At 42.6% G+C, this 27,159-nt stretch overlaps 1 protein-coding gene across 2 annotated transcripts; it reads left to right on the top strand.

The window, feature by feature from the left end:
* Positions 1–418: 418 nt before the first annotated feature.
* On the top strand, positions 419–10,300 carry LOC139366055 (protein Wnt-8-like). Of its 2 annotated transcripts, XM_071103140.1 has the most exons (6): positions 434–448; positions 786–924; positions 1,271–1,396; positions 1,497–1,639; positions 1,822–2,332; positions 10,272–10,300. In XM_071103140.1, the coding sequence occupies exons 1-6, from the start codon at positions 434–436 to the stop codon at positions 10,298–10,300; spliced, it is 963 nt and encodes a 320-aa protein (XP_070959241.1). The 2 variants fall into 2 exon arrangements, with proteins under 2 accessions (XP_070959242.1, XP_070959241.1); XM_071103141.1 differs by lacking the exon at positions 10,272–10,300 and having other exon boundaries at positions 419–448; positions 1,822–2,379.
* The last annotated feature ends 16,859 nt before the right edge of the window (positions 10,301–27,159 follow it).

Raw genomic sequence — 27,159 nt, 5'->3', positions numbered from 1 at the left:
CCTGAGGGAAGAAAATAAACTGTCTTGTCCTGACACTCTTTGAAGTTCTCAATAGGCGTTTCCTCCAGTCTTATTTATGTGGCCATTGTCCAATCAGCGTCCTCGGAACCCCGAGACAAAGGACAAGGTTTCCATTTGTTTCTGATTCCTTCTCTTAAATTAAAAGGTGAAAGCTGCGTGTCCTCATCACATTCCCAGATCTCTCCCTTAGTTTCGGAGGTAAAAACACTAACAATGGTCTTCTGTTCGTTCCTCTGGCTCCTGGTGCTTTTCCTTCTCCACAAAACTTTTCTTGGACATGCCTGGTAAGACCCCACTTCTAACACATTTTATTTATAACGTTTTTAGCTTTCATTTAGCTAGTGTCTCGGTTTTAAAAGGTTGTTTCAGGCTATATTTTATTTGTTCTTTCAGGGCCGTGAACAATTTTCTTATGACTGGACCCAAGGTAAGATGTGTATTCGAATTGTTTGCTTTATAAGTAACCTTAGGGAAAACAAGTGCTCCAAACTATTATGCAAAGATTCTCAAAAGGTACTCCTGACATCATGAGTGCACGAAACATTGATGTTCTTTCAATAGGATCGTTTCAGTAGTGCGTAATGATAGACGAATGCATAGCCTACTTTAATAGCATTTTCATCACAATTTAATGAGAATTCAAAAGTATCAGGAAATTATTAACCTCATCCAAATGTCACTTGGATTATTATTATTTATTTTTTAGCATATTCAATAGTGGATTTAACATGCTCTCTCCCTCTCCGTATCCGTGTGCCCCTCAGGCCTATCTGACGTATGCTAGTAGCGTGCAAGTGGGCGCGCAGAGCGGGATCCAGGAATGTAAACACCAGTTTGCTTGGGACAGGTGGAACTGCCCAGAGAGTGCGCTCCAACTGTCAACTCATAAAGGCCTTCGAAGCGGTACAGAGCTTTGATACCCAATAAGTCAAATCTAATGCATAAAATGTCATGTATGCGAGTTGAGAAGCAGCATTGCGTTGCAGAGACAGTTGCAGTGCGTTGTGTGTCGTGCATATGTTGGATAAATCGAATGTATGAGTAGATGGCTTGACAGAAATGGTAGCAGAAGGTGAATGTTGAGCTTTTGTTGCACACATATCCAGATTATGCAGAGTACCATTTTATACATAACGTTGTAGGTGTGTTCGAGGCTTTGGCTACATAATACATAAAAATGAATTGATAATTACCTGACATTGTGAAATATTTGAATACATATTTATACGTTTGATGTCTGTTTCTGTAGCTACGAGCGAGACCTCTTTCGTGCACGCGATCAGTGCAGCAGGTGTCATGTACACACTGACCCGCAACTGTAGTCTCGGAGACCTGGACAACTGCGGCTGTGACGGCTCGAGAAATGGTCAAATTGGTAACACACACAGCACTGAGAGAGTAGACCTGAATGTGATAATATTATTGCATCCTGCTATGTGTGCCCATACATGTTTTTGCTTGTCTCCTGTCCACAGGGGGGCGTGGGTGGTTGTGGGGCGGTTGCAGTGATAACTTGGACTTTGGGGAAAGGATGTCAAAACAGTACGTGGACGCGCTTGAGACTGGCCAGGACTCACGGGCGGCTGTCAACCTTCATAACAACGAGGCCGGTAGACTGGTGAGTTATTTCGCTCCATGGAGAGCTATGGCGTTACGCATTGGTTGACCATGGTATTACGCATTGGTTAATCTTGTTATTACACATTAATTGGCCATGTTGTGACGCGTTGGTTGTGTGCTTTAATTCAATCACATTTGAGTTAATACCCACTATGCCCATTTTCTGTGTCTGTTGATCAGGCGGTGAAAGCCACCATGAAGCGCATCTGCAGGTGCCACGGTATGTCTGAGAGTTGCTCCGTTCAGACCTGCTGGATGCAGCTGTCTGACTTCAGAGACATCGGCAACTACCTCAAAATCAAACACGACCAGGCGCAGAAACTGGAAATGGACAAGAGGCGGATGAGGTCGGGGAACAGCGCCGACAACAGGGGCGCCATTGCGGACGCGTTCAGCAGCATCGCCCGAACGGAGCTCATTTACCTGGAGGAATCTCCGGACTACTGTAGTCAGAACGCCAGCCTGGGCCTTCACGGTACTGAGGGCAGGGAGTGCCTGCAGCAAGGCGAGGGCTTGAACCAGTGGGAGAAGAGGAGCTGCCGCCGACTGTGCCATGAGTGTGGCCTGAGGGTGGAGGAGAGGCGGACAGAGATAGTCAGCAGCTGTAACTGTAAGTTCCAATGGTGCTGCACGGTCAAGTGTGAGAACTGCTCTCAAGTGATGGTCAAACACGTGTGTGCCAGAAGAGAGGGAGGCCACGGACACAACTACAGAAGGAGATACCGAGGACCTAAATGAATGAAAAGAGGGAGGCCTGTGGTTTTATTCTATGCAAACTATTATGATGGCAAATGTTAAATCATGAGTTTTGTCTTATTTCAAATCTATCTTTATTCACAAAGACTGTCCTCCACTCCACGTGATTATGTGAAATGTTCTGCACTTCCCCCGTCACCCACCCACGTTTGTCTTATTGTAGGCTATATGGATGTAAATTATATATTTATGTATGTGACTCATTGGAAATATTTAATAAACAAATATAAAATATACTTCGTTGTTTTTGCTTCTCAATTATTATTTATGGGACTACATACAAATCTTCTGATGAATAAACAGTTAAGAAAATGTATTTATTTTTGCTCAATGACTGCATTTTATCCTTCTGCAAAACTAATTAGAACAACACTAAATTCACTCAGTAAAATAATAGGTGAATAGGCAGGCAGTGGTGAATACACTAGAAGGGGATTGTTACCATGTAGCCGTTCACACCTCCACCAGGGCTCAGGTTCAACGTTGATTTAACAGCGCTTTGATGTAGACGTTGTATCGACGGCATGTTTAAGGATCGGAATGAGGATCAAGCCTTTTGAAGGAGGCCTCCTTACCGGTGTGTTTATAGGTGTTTGCCATGGTAATCCGGGTCACTGTTGTGACCGTGTACGTTGTCACACTTAAAGTTAATGCAACTGCATCACAATAAATCAAAGTGGAACGCTACATTGTGAAGACAAGACTATGGTCAGGAATGCATCTCAATGTAATTAATTGTAGCCTATTATGAAAGATGGCGTGGCAACATTTTGATGTGTGATGAAGTAATCGTCACTTAAAAGCTGCACTCCATCTTTTGGATAGATGCTACAAACTGGATGGTAGTTATCGGCAACATGCGTTTCAGGAACATTTCAATTTTACCTAAATTATTAGAAGGACATTGTTTTGATTGGCTATGAACATGCACCGACGACTATGATGCGCTCTATTTGTTACAATGATTTTATGTGACACTAAAATAAATTTAACGGTTTTCAGAGAGATCGAAAGAGAGCATGACCAGGAGAAACATAGCAGAATACTATTCCATTGTCTCTCTCCTCTCCCCTGTAGATCACTCATTCATTCTCTCAACCCTCCCCTATTTCTCCCTCTCTGCTGGACATGCCATAAACCTGCCACTGGGTCCCTGATCAGTGACTGATGGCAAGGATATTACCCCACCCAGGGGTCTGCCTCGGGGAGGAGAGGAGGACAGAGAGGGGGAGGTCTGGCTGGTGGGAGGCAGAGAGGGAGAGAGTGAATAAGACATCAAATACAGGAAACAGGCTGAATAAGACATCAAATACAGGAAACAGGCTGAATAAGACATCAAATACAGGAAACAGGCTGAATAAGACATCAAATACAGGAAACAGGCTAGGCTGAATAAGACATCAAATACAGGAAACAGGCTGAATAAGACATCAAATACAGGAAACAGGCTGAATAAGACATCAAATACAGGAAACAGGCTGAATAAGACATCAAATACAGGAAACAGGTTGAATAAGACATCAAATACAGGAAACAGGCTGAATAAGACATCAAATACAGGACATCATTACAACACTGTATATAGACATAATATGACATTTGAAACGTCTTTATTCTTTTGAAACTTTTGTGAGTGTAATGTTTACTGTACATTTTTTATTGTTTATTTCACTTTTGTTTATTACCTATTTCACTTGCTTTGGAAATGTAAACATATGTTTCCCATGCCAATAAAGCCCTTTGAATTGAATTCAATTTGAATTGAGTGGGAAAGAGAAGGGGAGTGTGGTTGTGGAGAGGGAGGTATGGCTGTGGGAGGAGAAGAGAAGGAGGGGAGATATAGATCATGATATGGGAGGAGGCATGCTTTCAATAGTATATTTTACTGACTACCCCACTCAAGTAATGTGTTCCATTAAGACTCAATCAACCTATTAGGGACATATAACATGTCAATTAAGTAATTGTTGTAGGCCATGCCCTGGGTTTTGCACATCATGTGCAAGATTGTATCCTGTATTTTAAGCATTATTCAGAAATAGGAATTACACCAAAAATGTATTCAATTGCCTGAAGTGGTGCTGGACCATCTGACATCTCTGTGTGACATTTGTGACACAGTGGAGACCTGCTGAGGCCCTGGGGGTCAATCAACCAACACACTAACACTGTTCTCTAGAGGCTCAACCAACCAACACACTGTAATACTGTTCTCTAGAGGCCCTGGGAGTCAACCAGCCAACACACCGTAACACTGTTCTCTAGAGGCCCTGGGGGTCAACCATCCAACACACTGTAACCTAGAGTCCCTGGGGGGTCAACCAACCAACACACTGTAATACTGATCTCTAGAGTCCCCGGGGGTCAACCATCCAACACACTGTAACCTAGAGTCCCTAGGGGGTCAACCAACCAACACACTGTAACACTGATCTCTAGAGTCCCTGGGGGTCAACCAACCAACACACTGTAACACTGTTCTCTAGAGGCCCTGTGGGTCAACCATCCAACACACTGTAACCTAGAGCCCCTGGGGGGGGGGGGGTCAACCAACCAACACACCGTAACACTGTTCTCTAGAGGCACCGGGGGCCAACCTTCCAACACACTGTAACCTAGAGCCCCTGGGGGGGTCAACCAACCAACACACTGTAACACTGTTCTCTAGAGGCCCTGTGGGTTAACCAACCCACTGTTCTATAGAGTCCCTGAGAGTCAACCAACCAAAACACTGTAACACTGTTCTCTAGAGGCACCGGGGGCCAGCCTTCCAAAACACTGTAACCTAGAGCCCCTGGGGGGGTCAACCAACCAACACACTGTAACACTGTTCTCTAGAGGGCCTGTGGGTCAACCAACCCACTGTTCTATAGAGTCCCTGAGAGTCAACCAACAAACACACTGTAACACTGTTCTCTAGAGGGCCTGTGGGTCAACCAACCCACTGTTCTATAGAGTCCCTGAGAGTCAACCAACCAACACACTGTAACACTGTTCTCTATAGGCTAACTTAGGTTTCACATACCTTATTACCTATTCAGTTCACTTTTAGCCAGAGCTGGGCCCTGATTAAATGCAGTTCACAGTATAGGTAATACGGTGCCATTCAGCTGCAACCGTATGAAGGAATGTCTCAATATGGTGGAGCCTGGAGGCTGGGGGGCAGCCTTTGTTAGGACCCCCCAGGGGTATGTATTCATACCTAGACAGCCCTGCATGCCTGGGGGTTCACTGATCAGCCATCCCTCCTCTATCCCCTCCTCTCTCACCTTAGTGTGAGATACCAGACACAGCAGTTGGCTGCACGGTGGGCTGGCTATCTGTGCCATCACAACAGTCTGCAGGCCTGGTCCATGTAGCTAGAAATGCAGTACAATAGATATTCTAATTTAAATGCTATGATCCAAGTGGGATGCTCGGCCACCATATTGGAGTGTGAAGAATATAATATGGAGTTTAGAGCTACATTCATGTTGTTTGGTTTTCAAATTCAGGCAAATCAAATCAAACAGGCTGAATAAGACATCAAATACAGGAAACAGGCTGAATAAGACATCAAATACAGGAAATACAGGAAACAGGATGAATAAGACATCAAATACAGGAAACAGGCTGAATAAGACATCAAATACAGGAAACAGGCTGAATAAGACATCAAATACAGGAAACAGGCTGAATAAGACATCAAATACAGGAAATACAGGAAACAGGATGAATACGACATCAAATACAGGAAACAGGCTGAATAAGACATCAAATACAGGAAACAGGCTGAATAAGACATCAAATACAGGAAACAGGCTGAATAAGACATCAAATACAGGAAACAGGCTGAATAAGACATCAAATACAGGAAACAGGCCGAATAAGACATCAAATACAGGAAACAGGCTGAATAAGACATCAAATACAGGAAACAGGCTGAATAAGACATCAAATACAGGAAACAGGCTGAATAAGACATCAAATACAGGAAATAGGCTGAATAAGACATCAAATACAGGAAACAGGCTGAATAAGACATCAAATACAGGAAACAGGCTGAATAAGACATCAAATACAGGAAACAGGCTGAATAAAACATCATTTGAGCCATAGGCTGCATTTAGACATTCAGCCCAATTCTGAACTTTTTCCCACTGATTGGTCCCACTAACCAATCACATCAGATCTTTTGACATCTTGTCTTTTTCAGAGCTCGTCCGATTGGTTAAAATATCAGAATTGGACTGTCTATTTAAACGCGTAGAGACTCAGGACACAATCACATGTCATCTAATAATCACTGTTGCTGGGCAGATATTAAACTCAACCTACTATATAGTAATGGAGGCGCAAACTGTCTTTCTGTCCCTAAACAATCTTACAAGAGGAGGGTCGAAAGAGAGACTAGCAACTGTGTTTGACGACACCTATTAGTCTGAAATGTAATGTTATATCTAAGCAGGCTGAGTTACTACACATAGCAGCCAGACAGATGCAGAGGGAGAAGAACAATTATAATGGCCTTAGATCTGGTTTGCGACATATTGATATTACAGATGATCTTCTATAACACTTAAAGTCACATGGGTAGTGATACATTTTTCCACTCATCATCCCCTTCTAAGTATAGAGAAGTCTATAGGCGTACACAGTGAAGCAGACTAGCTCTAGGTTTGCATCCAAATCGCCCCCTATTCGCTATATAGTGCACTACTTTAGACCAGGGCCGATAGTGGGCCACTCCCTCTTCTCTTCTTTACATCCTCTGTGGCCTATAAGACTTACTCTTTTGACCGCCTGTGACAGGAAAGTTAGGGGTGACAAACTGAAGTCCACACTGCCTCCTCCGCTGAACTCACAGTTAAAGAGACACCAGGGAGCCCTGTAGAAACAGTACCATCGTCAGTAAACTAATGCTAAGTATTTATCTGTCCACCAACAGTGGGGAGAACAAGTATTTGATACCCTGCCGATTTTGCAGGTTTTCCTACTTACAAAGCATGTAGAGGTCTGTAATTTTTATCATAGGTACACTTAAACTGTGAGGGACGGAATCTAAAACAAAAATGATTTTTAAGTAATTAATTTGCATTTTATTGCTTGACATAAGTATTTGATACATCAGAAAAGCAGAACTTAATATTTGGTACAGAAACCTTTGTTTGCAATTACAGAGATCATATGTTTCCTGTAGTTCTTGACCAGGTTTGCACACACTGCAGCAGGGATTTTGGCCCACTCCTCCATACAGACCAGGCACCGCTACACCACTGCATAGGGCCGATGGAAAAACAGCAGTCACACACAGCATGATGTTAAAGGATAAGCAGTACATAAACTAAGACATAATAAGCTAGTAGGTCCCAATCATAAGAATATAAAAACACAACCATTAAGCATTTCCCAATTGAAATTTACAACTATTACTTCCCATTGCAAAAAAAGCATTTCACGTTTAGCACACAAATTAACCAAGTTTAAAGTGGAACTACAGCGTTTTAACTACTTTGCAGATATGAAATAAACAGACAATCATAATATCATCGAAAAATATAAAATTCCCAGTTTATGCTACAAAAACCAACTTGATAAGAGTTTTTAAAAATAGGTTGTATTTGACTCAATGTTGCATCACGTACACTAAGGCATTGTTGGCAGAATAGATGGATGCAGTTCAATGCATGATCAATATAATTCACCAATACATTTCTTGGTAATCTAACAAATATTGCTATCAGGTTGTAAATCACAGCTGGTCTGGTACATTGTTTGCTGCCTCCATTCTGGATGCACTGTTTCAGTTTCAATGACAAAAAATGGACAAAAGTAACTAAGGCTGGGAATATCAATACAATCAAACTAGCAAGGGCAATGATTACAAGTCAGTTATAACGTGGCTAATATGCTAGCATATCTATTTATGTAGCAAGCTAAAAACACGGAGCCTAACGTTAGCTAGATAGCTAGCTGCTAGGAGGATGTCATGTCATTGGAGGAGTGGGTGAGTGAATTACTTTTTTCCCTCATATCGTTTCTCGGTGGCTATACCGAGCTAGAGACGCAGGTGTCATTTGGTTAGCTAGAAAGAACTTGAATGACTGTTATCCAGTTAGCATATCTCTTGCTTTCGCAAATTCACTCTGGCTATCTACTCAGATTTCTACTATCTACTCCGAGTGTGCTAGAGCGAAGAACAACTGATGAATTTACGAATGAGCATCACCCACTAAATATGACCGTTGTCAGTAATTTTTGTCAAAAAAAGTAATAATTAGTCAAGATCGCTCTAGATAACATGTAAACAGCCTAACCAGCTCTGCTACGATGAGTAAAATGGTCAGAGTGAAGTGTTCTCTCATTTGTGTCTGGAAGTACACTACCGGTCAAAAGTTTTAGAACACCTACTCATTCAAGGGTTTTTCTTCATTTTAACTATTTTATACATTGTAGAATAATAGTGAAGACATCAAAACTTTGAAATAACACATATGGAATCATGTAGTAACCAAAAAAAGTGTTAAACAAATCAAAATATATTTTAGATTTGAGATTCCTCAAATAGCCACCCTTTGCCCTGATGACAGCATTGCACACTCTTGAAATTTTCTCAACCAGCTTCACCTGGAATGCCTTTCCAACAGTCTTGAAGGAGTTCCCACATATGCTAAGCACTTGTTGGCTGCTTTTACTTTACTCTGCGGTCCGACTTATCCCAAACCATCTCAATTTGGTTGAGGCCGGGGGATTGTGGAGGCCAGGTCATCTGATGCAGCACTCCATCACTCTCCTTCTTGGTAAAATAGCCCTTACATAGCCTGGAGGTGTGTTGGTTCATTGTCCTGTTGAAAAAACAAATGATAGTCCCACTAAGCCCAAACCAGATAGGAGGGCGTATCGCTGCAGAATGCTGTGGTAGCTATCCTGGTTAAGTGTGCCTTGAATTCTAAATAAATCACAGACAGTGTCACTAGCAACAACAAAAAAACACACCATAACACCTCCTCCTCTATTCTTTACGGTGGGAAATACACATGCGGAGATTATCCGTTCAACCACACAGCGTCTCACAAAGACACAGCAGTTGGAAACAAAAATCTCCAATTTGAACTCCAGACCAAAGGACACATTTCCACCGGTCTAATGTCCATTGCTCGTGTTTCTTGGGCCAATCAAGTCTTTTCTTCTTATTGTTGTCCTTTAGTAGTGGTTTGCAGCAATTCAACAATGAAGGCCTGATTCACAGTCTCCTCTGAACAGTTGATGTTCAGATGTGTCTGATACTTTAACTCTGAAGCATTTATTTGGGCTGCAATTTCTGAGGCATTCCAGGTGACTACCTCATGAAGCTGGTTGAGAAATTCTCCCAATCTTCTTCTGGATCATCCAAATGCTCTCTAGCAAACTTCAGACGGGCCTGGACATGTACTGGCTTAAGCAGGGGGACACGTCTGGCACTGCAGGATTTGAGTCCCTGGCGGCGTAGTGTGTTACTGATGGTAGGCTTTGTTACTTTGGTCCCAGCTCTCTGCAGGTCATTCACTAGGTCCCCCCGTGTGGTTCTGGGATTTTTGCTCACTGTTCTTGTGATCATTTTGACCCCACGGGGTGAGATCTTGCGTGGAGCCCCAGATCGAGGGAGATTATCAGTGGTCTTGTATGCCTTCCATTTCCTAATAATTGCTCCCACAGTTGATTTCTTAAAACCAAGCTGCTTAACTATTGCAGATTCAGTCTTCCGAGCCTGGTGCAGGTCTACAACTTTGTTTCTGGTGTCCTTTGACAGCTCTTTGGTCTTGGCCGTAGTGGAGTTTGGAGTGTGACTGTTTGAGGTTGTGGACAGGTGTCTTTTATACTGATAACAAGTTCAAACAGGTGCCATTAATACAGGTAACGAGTGGAGGACAGAGGAGCCTCTTAAAGAAGAAGTTACAGGTCTGTGAGAGCCAGAAATCTTGCTTGTTTGTAGGTGACCAAATACTTATTTTCCCCCATAATTTGCAAATAAATTCATTAAAAATCCTACAATGTTATTTTCTGGATTTTTTTTCTTCTCATTTTGTCTGTCATAGTTGAAGTGTACCTATGATGAAAATTACAGGCCTCTCTCTTCTTTTTAAGTGCGGCAACTTGCACAATTGGTGGCTGACTAAATACTTTTTTGCCCCACTGTATTTGCAGAAATTAATTTGGTGTATTTTGTTGCTTTTGGTGAATGCTTTCTAATGATCTAAAGTCGTGCTGTTGTAACTGCCTGTAAACGCACAGTACAGTTCAAAGTGAATGATGGCAGACTCGTGTGGCAAATGGCTTGTTTGTATAAAGGCCTACTGTAGCTCTGATTGGCTATAGCGCACCGGTCTGTGTAGACTCCGGTCCTTGACAAGACAGATGTTCTTATTCGGTTGTAGTTACGGCAGTGTCTTAATTGTCCAAACACACGGTTGCTTTCCCACCCTATAATACTATAGAAGTTTCACAAATGGCCTTAGTTTACATCATTCCCAAACATTCTATGAATTTATGAAAACGTCAAAATGACCATATCTACAGTGGTCGCTTGTCAGAAACTGTTTTAAAAAGTGTAATTCTTCCTGGGGGTGTATATGAACAGATTTGAACAATATTTCATGTTGCTAAAGTGCTTTCAGTTCCTTTAAAATGCAAAAATGTGTCACACACAAGTTAGTTATTTTTATAAAAGATGGCTAACAACAGCAAACGCGCTCCAATAAATAACACAGTTCCACTCACCAGATGATGATAGTTTGAAAGTTAAGTTATTCTTGAAAAGGGAGAAGCTAACAAATTAGCAACAACATCTTCTTTGATAACACCTGCTGCAGCTGCTGCAAACTAGCCGACAACAAAAGCTAGCTAGCTGGACCGTGGGAAAATTACTGCTCGCTATTGCGCAGTGACCTGTTGGCCTTCAATAAGGCAGAAGTTTCTATACGTTTTTGTAAAAACAACGGTCCCACCCATGAAGTCAAAATGTGATTGGTTGATTCCTCTGTCACTCCAAATTTTGCACTAATACAGTTGAATAGCAGATGCCTTTATCTAGCTTCTGATGGCCTAGCTAACTAGATTTATCTCCACAGAGATCAGCAGTGTTAACCCTTAACTTTCCAACAAAAAATGAAGAGATTAAATCAGAACATATGTTACGCCCTGATCTGTTTCACCTGTCTTTTTGATTGTCTCCACCCACCTTCAGGTGTCACCTGTTTTCCTCAGTAGTTCCTGGGTATCTATACCTGTGTTCCCTGTTTGTCCGTTGCCAGTTCGTCTTGTCTGTCAAGTCAACCAGCGTGTTATTCCGTGCTGCTGCTTTTTCCTTTTCTCTGATTTTGCTAGTCCTCTCGGTTTTGACCCTTGCCTGCCTTGACTCTGAACCTGCCTGCCTGACCTGACCTCGAGCCTGCCTGCCACTCTGTACCTCCTGGACTCTGACCTTGTTATGATCTTTTGCCTGTCCACGACCATTCTCTTGCCTACCCCTTTGATTATAATAAATATCAGAGACTCGAACCATCTGCCTCCCATGTCTGCATCTGGGTCTCACCCTGTGTCCTTATAACATAATTGAAAATAATATTATAATTATTATTACAAAATTTTATTATAATCATTACTGTATAAATCCTTAGCGTATTTTACAAATCTGAAGGTGTAGAAGGCCCATTGTTCCTCTCTGTGTTAGTAATGATTTGTAGAGTGGCTCTATTTTTCCTCAACATGCATTTTGTCACTATTCTGAATGTCTAAAGAATCCATATGTTGTTATGAAATATGAACACAGAAATACTGGACGTTTTCAACTCTTACTATGTGTTGATTTGACAAAATTCCAATCATAGACTTGAATTGGACTCGCATTTTTATGGTCTTGACTCGATCTCAGACCCCTTGTCCCCCCTCCCAGTCTCGATCTTGACTCTGTTCCCCCCTTCTTGATCTTGACTCGGTCCACCTCGGTCTTGGTCTTGACTCAGACTCGATGTTCTCCAGTCTCGGTCTTGACTCGGTCCCCCCCGTCTTGGTCTTGACTAGGTCCCCCCCAGTCTTGATCTTGACTCGGTCCACCTCGGTCTTGGTCTTGACTCAGACTCGATGTTCTCCAGTCTCGGTCTTGACTCGGTCCCCCCCCGTCTTGGTCTTGACTAGGTCCCCCCCAGTCTTGGTCTTGACTCGGTCCCCCCCGGTCTTGGTCTTGACTCAGACTCGATGTTCTCCAGTCTTGGTCTTGAATCGGTCTCAAACATAACACTGGTGTGTGAGTGTGCATTGGTGTGAGGGGTTGTGCTGGTGTTGAGAATGTGTGTGTGTGTATTTGTGGGTGCGCGAGGGTTCGTTGGTTTTCAAATCAAATTTGTATTTGTCACATACACATGGTTAGCAGATGTTAATGCGAGTGTAGCGAAATGCTTGTATGTAGGTGTGTGTATGTGCAGTTGCTCTTGCTCTTGCTCTTGCTTTCATGAATATTTTTTTTCTGTGATAAAACTAAGATGGTCAATTACATTTATTTAATGATCTATGCTGTAAACTCTAACATTACAGAAGAGAGCGATATTCAGAATTTTCCCACGATTCAAGTCCAAAGTCAAAACTATTTAAATTCATATTCAGATAAAGTAACAATTGTGAAGCAACTCTGGTCCCTTAAATAAGTCTACCGCACAAAAATCTCCTTGAAAGTATGAGACCATTTAATCGGTCCGTTACAGAGGGTGGAAATTATAGTCACCCACATATAAATACCGTTGGTTTGGACATGGTCACGTGTGCGTGTAAAGGACGTCGCGCTGCTTGCTTAGCGAGTACCACTTCAACCCATACCTGGTGCGAACACAGGACCTCTGCCTCGCAAACACACGTGACCGTCCTCCCTCAAGAGTCTTAGCCGATCACGACACCTCAAACGCTAGCTAATGAGGTGACGCAAGCGGGACACTTCAGGCTGAGGACTGTTTCAGTCAGTGGTTTATAATAACCGTGATGTGGTGTGTCTGATGCTGGAGTAAGTGTAGCCATGAAAAAGCTGTTGAATCTTCTTATGAAAAGGCAGAGAAAGAGCATGATTTAAATGTTCTTTAACTAGGCAAGTTGGTTTAGAACAAATTCTTATTTACAATGATGGTCTAGGAACAGTGGGTTAACTGCCTTGTTCAGGAGCAGTATCACAAACTTTTACCTTGTCAGCTCAGGGATTTGATCCAGCAACCTTTCAGTTACTGGCCCAAAGCTCTAACCTGCCACCCCGAAATTATGGATCTCTATAAATAGCACATTTCTCGATAGCTAGATATATATCTAGCTATTGAGAGAGAGATGTGCTATATATAGAGACAAGGTAAAAGTTTGCCATACTGCTCCATATATATATATATATATATATATATATATATGAAGAGTCCTGGTATTCAGAAGAGTTTGTGAGTGTTTGTGTACTGTAGTGTTTCTCTAAATTTGACATGACATTGGTCCCATGCCACACATTCACTATGAGGGTGTAGGACTGCTCAGAAGAGCCTTGGAACTGTTCCTCGCCAGAAACACTCCATCCTGAAACACACACAGCTACATTGATACACACTGTGTGTGTGTTAGTGAGGCCCACCAGGGGTGGGGGATTCCTGACCTTGTTAACCCACCTGAGAGATGCTTCAGCCTGGCCTCTGGTCACTAGTCCTCCATACCACCAAGGGTCCATGAGTGGGGAACAGCAACCGACCAAAATTGTTAGAATGCAAAAAATAAAGAATTGTATCTAGAATCTAGATCCACCAACACTCTAGACCGCACACACCGGCCTTTACACCTGTTTTTTAATGCTGTTCAATTCATAGGCACTGTATCTATGTTTTTTTTTTATGCCTGGTCATGCTTGATCGGTTTTGTTGTGTTTTGTGTGTGGACCCTAAAAGAATGCAGCCATGGCCCAAATGTTTGCATACTGCAACAGTGCCATCTAGTGACGCTAATTACATGCAGTTTATCATTCTCATCATCAAAACTTTGTGTGTTTTTTTCGTAAAGGCTCTGCTGATGTAACTACTGATATAAAAATAGTGTTTGATTGATTTATCCGCTCACCTTCCAAGTGCCTGGTTTTGTGTTGGGGGCATTTGAAGGAGGGTGAGAAGGAGGAGTAGGAGGTTTACTGGAGCTGTATCTGTTGGTAGAGAAAATATTCGCGTACAATATGTTAGGAGTATTGGCTTGATCTTCATCTCAATTCTTCTCCTCTAATTCTCACTCTGAATTTACTGAGTGAACTTAAACCGGTAAAAAGACAATTCCTTTCATTGTTGTCATCAAGACTGTCTTTCAATAGTAAAACTGAGAAGGGGAAGGAGCACCTTTAGACTGTTGAGGTACAGCCAAGGGGTTAATGGGAATGGAGAGGTCAAGGTTAGGTTACCCGTTAGAATAGTCTGGTGGCTTTGGGGCCTTTAGTTGAGGTGGCTTCACTATCGCGGGCTGGGGAGAGCTGAATGGACTGTCCTCTCCTGGACACCGTGGGTAGTCACCAAACAGACACAAGAAAGATAGAAGTTAGGCAACGCATTGCATTCTCAACCTTTAGTTGAGGTGGCTTCACTATGGCGGGCTGGGGAGAGCTGAATGGACTGTCCTCTCCTGGACACTGTGGGTAGTCACCAAACAGACACAAGAAAGATAGAAGTTAGGCAACACATTGCATTCTCAACCTAGTCAATAGTAGCCATAATGGTGGCTTTGCCAGGCAACTACAGTATATAGCATAATGGGTCTCCACACACTGACAATGAATTTGTAATTGCCCCTTGGGTATTAATATTGAATTGAAAAGACGACCTGAATAAACAGACTAGGAGACTAAATCAACAGGGCAACAGACAGTTGACAGATAGTAACTTGTAGGTGATGGTGAGGAGGTTGTTTCTTGGAGGGAGCAGACTGTCCAGGCGTCTTGCTTCGGTCAATCAGGGGGACAGAAGGGGCTGGGGGATAAGCATTTAAAGATGTTGCAGAGGTATGATCTGATAGGTTGTTTTAACTAAGGTACCATTGAATTAGATTAGGCCCATGTCCGTCCGTTCTAGTCATTTTAATTACATGGTTTTACCTACCTTAGTTGAATGCTACCTCATAGAATGCACTGATTGTCCCAGTATGTAGGAGTGTCGGCTAAATGACTCAAATGTAATCTGTCCTGATTTTCCGTCCTAATTTTACATCGGTGAGCTTGGTCTACCTCTAAACCAGGGTTTCCCAAACTCGGGCCTGGGGCCCCCCCTGGGTGCACGTTTTGGTTTTTGCCCTAACACTACACAGCTGATTCACATAACCAACTCATCATCAAGCTTTGATATTTAATCAGCTGTGTAGTGCTAGGGTAAAAACCAAAACGTGCACCCAGGGGGCCCCAGGACAGAGTTTGAGAAACCCTGCTCTAAACCACTATCCTCCTATTCCTTATTTTCATGGTGCTGATCACATCGGAATAGTCCTGCTTTTACAATAGAAACACAAGCAGCTAAAAGACAGACAGTGTGATCTCAGAGTACATGGTAAGAATGACAAAAAAGCCTGCAGCTTTGAATGGCCTCTGAGGGGAGGGGTCTAGCCTGGTTGTGGGAGGTTTGGCCAGCAAGAGAGAGTGACAGAGAGAGGGAGAGAGTTGGAAGCTAAATTAACAACGATTGATTTCAGAAAGAAAGGAGGGTAAGAGATGGACAGATTGTAACATGAAAGAAACGGTAGGGGTCTGATGCCACTAGATGGCACTGTTGCAGTATGCAAACATTTGGGCCATGGTTGCATTCTTCTTTTAGGGTCCACACACAAAACACTACAAAACCGACAAAGCACAGCCAGGCACAACTGGTCTAGAGTGTTTGTGGATCTAGATTCTAGATACAATGTTTTTTTTCTTTCTATTTTGCATTCTAACAATTTTGGTCGGTTGCTGTTCCCCACCCATGGACATTGGGTGGTATGGAAGACTAGTGACCAGAGGCCAGGCTGAAGCATCTCTCAGATGGGTTAACAAGGTCAGGAATCCCCCTCCCCTGGTGGGCCTCACTAACACACACACACACACACACACACACACACACACACACACACACACACACACACACACACACACACACACACACACACACACACACACACACACATTGTGTGTATCAATGTAGCTGTGTGTGTTTCAGGGTGGAGTGCTTCTGGTGTGGGTCAGTTCCAAGGCTCTTCTGAGCAATCCTACACCCTCATAGTGCTGAACCAAGGCAAGGTCTACAACATTCAGATACGTCACCAAGGCAACACATAACACCTGGGCACTGGCCTCATGGGTAGCGAGGTAAACAAACAGCCTCCTCTCTGCTCCGTCAAGGGATCCCCTCACAAAAAATAATTCTACTTCTTTTTTTCAATTATTATTGAACAGATAGTGAGAGAGAATGACAGTGGGAAAAGATAGAGGTCATGTCAAAGTTGACTAGGCCGGATGAAATGTTTTGCCAACACTGTGTCTCGGCGTCATTATCACTAGACCAGCCAGGGAAATTCAAGGGTTTTCAGCTTAGCATGCAAAGGCAATTAAACATTGGTCATCTAGTTAGCAGGCGCTTTTGTCTAAAGCAGCTTACAGTTTACAAACAGATCAGGGACTCGGGCTGTAGGGTTTATTGGCTGTGCACAGATAAACACCCATTTGTTGACTTGATGCCTTAATGTAGTCAAAAACAAGATGTTCCTGTGTTTTATATACATTTCCACAGTATGATATTGGAATAATATGTTGAAATTGTGAAAATGATGCCCTTTTAGTGTACGAGCTGTTTGAAAAGGCCACCTGAAATTTCAGCCTGTTTTTGTGGGATGGCGTTTTGGCTTCACCAGGCGGTAAATGAGTTAATAGACCATTGCAAATTTAAGGTAGAGTTCCAAACCTCTCTGCCAATAACAGCTATTTTTCAGTTTTCCCCTCGCCACTCAGACCACTCCCAGACAGTCCTAGCTAAATTCTTGCTTGAGGAATTGCTCTTCCAGCTGCAAAGTCACAATAATCTATATTTAAAAAATTCCTAAAAACAAAAATTTGCATTTTGGTCTTAATTTAAGGTTAGGGTTAGGCATTAGGGTTAGCAGTGTGGTTAGGGTTGAGGCTAGGGTTAGGTTTAACATCGAATTTTATGACTTTGTGGTTGTGCCAGCTAGTGAACACTCTGCAGAGTTCTTAACAATAAATGCCAACCTGCTAACACAAACAAACCAATGGCTCTTTCAAATCTATGCTGCTGCCTTGTTGCTGATGCAGAGTTTCCCAGGAGTGAAGGAGATGATAGACCACTACACACACCACTCTGACCAGAACCAGCAGTGCAGGAGACACAGTGTGTGTGTGTGTGTGTGTGTGTGTGTGTGTGTGTGTGTGTGTGTGTGTGTGTGTGTGTGTGTGTGTGTGTGTGTGTGTGTGTGTGTGTGTGTGTGTGTGTGTGTGTGTGTGTGTGTGTGTGTGTGTGTGTGCATGTTCTCAATGACTTACCTTGTTAAATAACAGACAAACAAATAAAAAAGGTGTACAAGGGAAGAGATATCTGAAATAATGAAGCTGGTAGGGAGAAGAGAAGGAACCAGATTTTTATTAGGTAGCCAAATAATCAAATCAAATGTTATTGGTCACATACACATGGTTAGAAGATGTTATTGGTCACATACACATGGTTAGCATATGTTATTGTGAGTGTAGCGAAATGCTTGTGCTTCTAGTTCTGACAGTGCAGCAATATCTAACAATTCTACAACAACTACCTAATACACACAAATCTAAGTAAAGAAATGGAATAAGAATATACATATACATATGGATGAGCAATGACTGAGTGGCATAGGCAAGATGCAATAGATGGTATAAAATACAGTATATACATATGAGATGAGTAATGCAAGATATGTAAACATTATTAAAGTGGGCGGAGCAGTTGCCTTACCAAGGGTGATACAGCCCGACAAGATGCTCTCAATTGTGCATCTGTAAAAGTTTGTGAGAGTTTTAGGTGACAAGGCAAATTTCTTCAGCCTCCTGAGGTTGAAGAGGCACTGTTGCATCTTCTTCACCACACTGTCTTTGTGGGTGGACCATTTCAGTTTTGTCTGAAAACTTGATGATTGAGTTGGAGGCGTGCATGGCCACGCAGTCACGGGTGAACAGGGAGTACAGGAGGGGGCTGAGCACGCACCCTTGTGGGGCCCCAGTGTTGCGGATCAGCGAAGTGGAGATGTTGTTTCCTACATTCACCACCTGGGGGCGGCCCGTCAGGAAGTCCAGGACCCAATTTCACAGGGCAGCGTTGAGACCCAGGGCCTCAAGCTTAATGATGAGCTTGGAGGGTACTATGGTGTTGAATGCTGAGCTGTAGTCAATGAACAGCATTCTTACATAGGTATTCCTCTTGTCCAGACGGGATAGGGCAGTGTGCAGTGTGATGGCGATTGCATCGTCTGTGGACTTATTGGGGCGGTATGCAAATTGAAGTGGGTCTAAGGTGTCAGGTAAGGTGGAGGTGATATGATCCTTGACTAGTCTCTCAAAGCACTTCATGGCGACAGAAGCGAGTGGTACGGGGCGATAGTCATTTAATTCAGTTACCTTTGCCTTCTTGGGTACAGGAACAATTGTGGCCATCTTGAAGGATGTGGGGACAGCAGACTGAGATAGGGAGAGATTGAATATGCTCTGAGGACGCGGCTATGGATGCTGTCTGGGCCGGCAGCCTTGCGAGGGTTAACACGTTTAAATGTCTTACTCACGTCGGCCACAGAGAAGGAGAGCCCACAGTCCTTGGTAGAGGGCCGCGTCAGTGGCCCTGTATTATCCTCAAAGCAGGCAAAGAAGGTGTTTAGTTTGTCTGGCAGAAAGACGGTGTCTGTGACGTGGCTGGTTTTATTTTTGTAGTCCGTGATTGTCTGTAGACCCTGCCTCATACGTCTGAGCCGTTGAATTGCAACTCCACTTTGTCTCTATACTGACATTTCACTTGTTTGATTGCCTTGCAGAGGGAATAACTACACTGTTTGTATTCGGCCATATTCCCAGTCACCTTTCCAGGGTTAAATGCGGTTGTTCGCGCTTTCAGTTTTGCGCGAAAGCCGCCATCTATCCACGGTTTCTGGTTAGGGTAGGTTTTAATGGTCACAGTGGTTGCAACATCCAGTGGTTACAACATCTCCTATGCACTTCCTTATAAACTCACTCACCGAATTAGCGTATAAATCGATATTATTCTCTGAGGCTAACCAGAACATGTCCCAGTCTGCGTGATCAAAACAACCTTGAAGCGTGGATTCTGATTGTTCAGACCATCGTTGAATAGTTCTTATCTCGGGCACATCCTGTTTGAGTTTCTGCCTATAGGAAGGGAGGAGCAAAATGGAGTCATGGTCAGATTTGCCAAAAGGAGGGCGGGGAGGGCCTTGTATGCATCGTGGAAGTTAGTGTAGCAGTGATCCAGTGTTTTGCGAGCGCAAGTATTACAATCAATATGCTGATAGAATATAGGTAGCCTTGTTCTCAAATTTGCTTTGTTAAAATCCCCAGCTACAATAAATGCAGCATCGGGATATATGGTTTCCAATTTGCATAAAGTCCAGTGAAGTTCCTTGAGGGCCGTCGTGGTATCGGCTTGAGGGGGATATACACGGCTGTGACAATAACCGACGAGAATTCTCTTGGGAGATAATACAGTCGCATTTGATTGTGAGGAATTCTAGGTCAGGTGAACAAAAGGACTTGAGTTCCTATATGTTGTTGCAATTACACCATGAGTTGTTAATCATGAAACACACACCCCTGCCCTTCTTCTTCCTGGAGAGATGTTTATTTCTGTCGGCGCGACACGAATCTCGGTGGCTGTACCGACTCCGACAGCATATCCTGAGAGAGCCATGTTTCCGTGAAACAAAGTATGTTACAATCCCTGATGTCTCTCTGGAAAGCAGCCCTTGCCCTAATTTCGTCTACCTTGTTGTCTAGAGACTGGACATTGGCAAGTAATATACTCGGGAAGCAGTGGGTGGTGTGCGCGCCTCCGATGTCTGACCAGAAGGCCGCTCCATCTTCCTCTTCTGAGGTGACGTTGTTTTTTGGGTGAGCCTCTGGAATCAGTTCAAATGCCCTGAGTGGTTCGGACAAAGGATCCACTTCGGGAAAGTCATATTCCTGGTCGTAGTGCTGGTAAATTGATGTCGCTCTGATATCCAAAAGTTCTTCCCGGCTGTATGTAATAACACTTAAGGTTTTCTGGGCTAACAATGTAAGAAATAATACATTAAAAAAACAAAATACTGCAAAGTTTCCTGAGGACTAGAAGCGAGGCGGCCCCTCTGTTGGCGCCATCTTAAGCCAATTCACAATGGAGGGTTTATTTTCATGTTATAAGGTTAATGTTATGAAGCTGCATATTGTAAGTTAAATGTAGTGTTGTACATATTATACTGGTCGTTTAAAATATTATACCTGTAATTTTTAAATTATGATCATTAAACTGAGAGAAAAATGTATTTGATTACAAGTGTGAATATGTCAATGTCTCTTTGCTAAGAAGCAATATTTGTTTATTTTGACCATTTTAATTGAAAACAATCACAGCAAGGTACTTAATTGTTACCCAGAAATAATTTGATTTTGCAGTTTGACATTTATTGTCATGAATCTTTCCCTGGAGGCAGAACTGAGCGATATCCGCTAGAGCTAGATGGTCGAGCTGCAAAGTCCCCAAAAAAAATGTTTTTACTTTTTGGTCTTAATGTAAGGTTAGGCATTTGGGTTAGTAGTGTGGTTAATGTTAGGTTTAAAATCAGATTTTATGGCTGTGCCAATGTAGCAGTGTGATGTTGTTCCCCTAGATTATACACCAAGTTGCACACAATGACCAATTCAAATAGGCCAGGTAAAGAGGGGATGTTAATAATTTGATAATAATAATAATAATTCAGTGTATTTTTTTATTTAATTACAGCTGCATAGCTAATGTTTTCTTTGGTGTACAAACACTTTTTCATATCAATATTGTACATACATGTGATTGTAAAAGTTTTGTATATTTTGGTTTGGTCCATCGCGGGTTATCTGTATTTCCATTTCCATTCTCTTTTGCCTGACCTTCAGCTAGCGAGGTATGTTGTCCTTGGCTCCGAAATTGTTTAATATAAAACCTTCATAATGTTACACAATGTACTGTTATGCTACCATAAGTTTGTTACAATGCGGATAATATAAAGATTTATGTTAACAAGTTTCACAAAGCTCGCTAACTAGGGTATCTATTGTAACTTGTGAGTACTTGGGACAGTGTTTGAGTGAGTGTCCATGTGCTTGCGCAGGTGCCTGAAAGCTAGGACCGCTAGCAGACCTCCAGTTGTGGCAGCGTCCTAATTAAAAGTACACAACGCAGAACGAACCACGCTACACCAGCTAGTGACCACTCTGCAGAGCTGCGTCCAGGGAAAGATTCATGACAATGATGCCAACACGTCATAAACAAACTAGTGGCTCTCTCCATTCTATGATTTATTTAACTAGGCAAGTCAGTTAAGAACAAATTCTTATTTTCAATGACGGCCTAGTGGGTTAACTGCCTGTTCAGGGGCAGAACGACAGATTTGTACCTAAGGGATTCAAACTTGCAACCTTTCGGTTACTAGTCCAAAGCTTTAACCACTAGGCTATCCTGCTGCTCCTTCCCAGGAGTTAAGGAGATGATAGACCACCACACACACACCCTCTGCTGCTCATAGACATGGAGAGAGGACCTGGAGCACAGAGCCAGTGCTGCCTGCCTCATTGAGAACACACACACCCTATGTCTACTGCACTACTCTGACCATAACCAGCAGCACAGGAGACACAGTGTGTGTGTGTGTGTGTGTGTGTGTGTGTGTGTGTGTGTATGTGTGTGTGTGTGTGTGTGTGTGTGTGTGTGTGTGTGTGTGTGTGTGTGTGTGTGTGTGTGTGTGTGTGTGTGTGTGTGTGTGTTCTCAATGACTCACCTGGTTAAATAAAAGAGAAGAAAAAAACAGGTGTACAAAGTAGCTGGTATGGAGAAGAGAAAAGAGGGAACCAGATTTGTATTAGGTACAGTAGCCAATTCACAATGGAGGGTTTATTTTCATGTTATAATGTTAAATGTTATGAAGTTGCGTGTTGTAAGCTAAATGTAGTGAAGTTGTATATATGGGTCTTCACCTGTAATTTTTAGGTTGTAATCATTATTAACCTGAGATAAAAATTGGTTTATTACAAGTGTGAATATGTGGACAATTGATGGTCCCTGTCCAGTTCTTTTGGCTCCATGCTTTCAACACACACACACACACACACACACACACACACACACACACACACACACACACACACACACACACACACACACACACACACACACACACACACACACACACACACACACACACACACACACACACACACACACACACACACACACTTCCTCTCCTTCACCTTAATTTCCATTCCATTCTCCTCCATCTTCCTCATCTTCTCCCTCACTCCTCAGCATGAGGTCATGTTTGACCAGGTCACCCACCCCCTGTTCCACTCTATTCAGAGAGGCCATCTTGACTGGGTGGCTGAAGTCACACGATCAGGTCACACCGTCTCAGCTGTGCCCGCACTGAACAGAAGAAAAAATATATATATTTTAAACACACTGTAAAATAAACGTGTCTATTTGACAAAGCTGGCCTAGCTCTGTGCACTTTTTTAAAATAGGTTTAAATCAAAAGGACTGAGTCTACCAAAATGTAGGGCTTTTATTTAAGAACAGTTGATTTGTTGATTAGATGAACTGCATGTGGCATTGCAGGGCTAGAACAGCATGGATTGTCTGACAATTCCCTAGGTAGGGGAGGGTGTGAATTGTCTGACAGATCCCTAGGTAGGAGAGGGTGTGGATTGTCTGACAGTTCCCTAGGTAGGAGAAGTGTGGATTGTCTGACAGTTCCCTAGGTAGGAGAGGGTTGAGAACATGTAGTAGATAAAGGAGAGGGGTGAGAAACACTGTAGTAGATAAAGGAGAGGGGTGAGAAACACTGTAGTAGATAAAGGAGAGGGTTGAGAAACACTGTAGTAGATAAAGGAGAGGGATGAGAAACACTGTAGTAGATAAAGGAGAGGGTTGAGAAACACTGTAGTAGATAAAGGAGAGGGTTGAGAAACACTGTAGTAGATAAAGGAGAAGGTTGAGAAACACTGTAGTAGATAAAGGAGAGGGTTGAGAAACACTGTAGTAGATAAAGGAGAGGAGTGAGAAACACTGTAGTAGACAAATGAGAGGGTTGGGGAAGACTGTAGTAGATAAAGGAGAGAGTTGAGAAACACTGTAGTAGATAAAGGAGAGGGTTGAGAAACACTGTAGTAGATAAGGGAGAGGGATGAGAAACACTGTAGTAGATAAAGGAGAGGGATGAGAAACACTGTAGTAAAGGAGAGGGTTGAGAAACACTGTAGTAGATAAAGGAGAGGGTTGAGAAACACTGTAGTAGATAAAGGAGAGGGTTGAGAAACACTGTAGTAGATAAAGGAGAGGGTTGAGAAACACTGTAGTAGATAAAGGAGAGGGTTGAGAAACACTGTAGTAGATAAAGGAGAGGGTTGAGAAACACAAGTAGATAAAGGAGAGGGTTGAGAAACACTGTAGTAGATAAAGGAGAGGGTTGAGAAACACTGAAGTAAAGGAGAGGGTTGAGAAACACTGTAGTAGATAAAGGAGAGGGTTGAGAAACACTGTAGTAGATAAAGGAGAGAGTTGAGAAACACTGTAGTAGATAAAGGAGAGGGGTGAGAAACACTGTAGTAGATAAAGGAGAGGATTGAGAAACACTGTAGTAGATAAAGGAGAGGGTTGAGAAACACTAGTAGATAAAATAGAGGAGTGAGAAACACTGTAGTAGATAAAGGAGAGGGTTGAGAAACACTAGTAGATAAAGGAGAGGGTTGAGAAACACTGTAGTAGATAAAGGAGAGGGTTGAGAAACACTGTAGTAGATAAAGGAGAGGGGTGAGAAACAATGTAGTAGATAAAGGAGAGGGATGAGAAACACTAGTAGATAAAGGAGAGGGTTGAGAAACACTGTAGTAGATAAAGGAGAGGGTTGAGAAACACTAGTAGATAAAGGAGAGGGTTGAGAAACACTGTAGTAGATAAAGGAGAGGGGTGAGAAACACTAGTAGATAAAGGAGAGGGTTGAGAAACACTGTAGTAGATAAAGGAGAGGGTTGAGAAACACTGTAGTAGATAAAGGAGAGGGGTGAGAAACACTGTAGTAGGTAAAGGAGTGGGCAAATGCTCAACTGTGATGGCCACTGGCATGCTGCAGAAGTGTGATCTTCAAGGATGAATCCCTGTTTCAACTGTACTGGGCAGATGACCGACAGAGTGTATGGCGTTGTGTGGGCGAGCGGTTTGCTCATGTCAATGTAGTGAACAGAGTGCCTAATAGTGGCAGTGGGGTTATGGTATGTGCAGGCATAAAACACAATTGCATTTTATCAATGGCAATTTGACTGCAGATACCGGGACGAGATCCATTGTCGTGCCATTCATCCACCGCCATCACCTCATGTTTCAGCATGATAATGCACGGCCTCATGTAGCAAGGATCTGTACACAATGCCTGGAAGCTGAAAATGTCCCAGTTCTTCCATGTCCTGTATACTCATCAGACATGTCACCCAAAGAGCATGTTTGGGGTGCTTTGGAGCAATGTGTACAACAGCGTTTTCCAGTTCCCACCAATATCCAACAACTTCGCACAGCCTTTGAATACAGTTACATGCACACAATAATGTGATTGTGGATAATCAGATAAGTTTGATTAAAACGTTTACATGCTTTGCAAGAAGAACAATTCCCCTAATAATCCTGTTTGCATGGACACATCTGAAATCAGGCTACCTACCTGATCGGCAATCAAAAAAAACGTTCTACCACAGCAAACATGTTATTTTTGGTAAGCATATTCTGAGTTCGGACATATAACGTTTGTATGTGAAAACTACTTCAACTGCGCTACATTCAGTTATTCTGAAATCACTTCACTCGCAATAAAGAGGGAGGCTCTCGGCTGGTGCTAGCACATGCGCAGATCAAATACACCACTGGAACGCTGATAAAGGTGTGTACATGTCCTAATAATTCAAAAGATTGTTCAGAAAACCATTGGCATATGCTTACCTCAATTTTGACCTTACACCGATTAAGATAAGCAGAGTAAGGTGTTTACATGACTATTGCATAATCCGCCTACGTTATATGGGCATTGAATTTGTGAAGGCCAGGTAGGTGAGGAGATGGGGATAAATTACTTCTCTAAAGAGAGACATATTGGATAAACCGCTTGTGCACTCTTGCCCTTAATGAGGAATGTTATTTTTCTTGTTGTTTGTAGTGTTGTCAATAAGCCAAACACTTTGGTAATGACGTCATAATGTAATTGTATTGATTGTCTATGTATCTTTATTAGATTGTCATGTTTCCCCCACAGCCCTCTCTGTGTGAGGACGTGTTGCTGAGACATTGATTGCCATTGCCTTGCACGCTGAAAAAGGGCTCATACTGTATGTCAATGTCAGTTTAATTAGAGGGCTGCTGTCCCATTTCTGGTCTTTGGATTATGGACCAACCCGTTTCAATTTATTTAAGGTGGAGTCCAGCCGTTGTTAATCTTTTCATAATCTGCCTACTGCCATAATCCGTTTTAATATCAAATTATTAGTGTACATGTAAACATACTCATTGAAGAGGAGTGGGACAACATGCCACAGGCAACAATCAACAGTCTGATCAACTCTATGTGAAGGAGATGTGTTGTGCTGCATGTGGCAAATGGTGGTCACACCAGATACAAACTGGTTTTCTAATCCACGCTCTACTTTATTTTATTTTATTCCCAGTCATGTGAAATCCATAGATTAGGGCCTAATGAATTTATTTAAATTGACTGATCTCTTTATATGAACTGTAACTTGGGGCAGCAGGATAGCCTAGTGGTTAGAGCGTTGGACTAGTAACCGGAAGGTTGCAAGTTCAAATCCCCGAGCTGACAAGGTACAAATCTGTCATGGTACAAATCTGTCGTTCTTCCCCTGAACAAGAATTTGTTCTTAACTGACTTGCCTAGTTAAATAAAGGTAATTAAATTGTTGTTTATATAATTTTGTTCAGCGTACATGAAGAATGAGATAAAGGCTTTAGAAATGTACCATGACTGCTGGCGGTACGACTAGGATGTGACTATCAATATGTAGAATGTCAACACGTGTATGCACATTTTACCAACTCCTTTTGGCATCCCAATAAACAAGCTGACAGTCAATATTCGCTATTCAAATGTATCTTATTACTTGACCAAACCACAAATTCAGAACACAACACTAAAGCTAATTGAACACCCTGTCCAAAGGTACATAACACACAACAATAACCTACATACAACAGCACCATACAACAGCCTGCTGCTCAGCTTAGACAGCATGCAGTGTGGGGCAGTGGTTGCTGCTAGAGATGAGACTAGTCTACATTTAACTGCAACAACATTGTAGACAAGCATACAGGACAGGACGCAGGCTACTATCTTTGGATTCAGGTCCATTTCAGAACATCAGATATTCCTGGTGAATCACGGCCAATCACATCTGTCAGTGGGATGGCGGTGGTATGTACAGGTCTAGGACACTTCATCCACATAACTTGGTTCAGCCCCTGT

Source organism: Oncorhynchus clarkii, chromosome 14, assembly GCF_045791955.1.
Source record: "Oncorhynchus clarkii lewisi isolate Uvic-CL-2024 chromosome 14, UVic_Ocla_1.0, whole genome shotgun sequence".
In the NCBI taxonomy this organism is placed as follows: Eukaryota; Metazoa; Chordata; class Actinopteri; order Salmoniformes; family Salmonidae; genus Oncorhynchus; species Oncorhynchus clarkii.
The sequence above is the reverse complement of the archived record's forward strand: the minus strand, read 5'-3'. Positions and strand labels throughout refer to the sequence as shown.

What these genes read in the sequence shown, in the direction of transcription:
- LOC139366055 (XM_071103141.1), top strand. An exon ending in TCATAAAGGCCTTCGAAGCG is followed by an intron (nt 925 to 1,270) that starts GTACAGAGCTTT and finishes CTGTTTCTGTAG; the next exon opens with CTACGAGCGAGACCTCTTTC. An exon ending in CTCGAGAAATGGTCAAATTG is followed by an intron (nt 1,397 to 1,496) that starts GTAACACACACA and finishes TCCTGTCCACAG; the next exon opens with GGGGGCGTGGGTGGTTGTGG.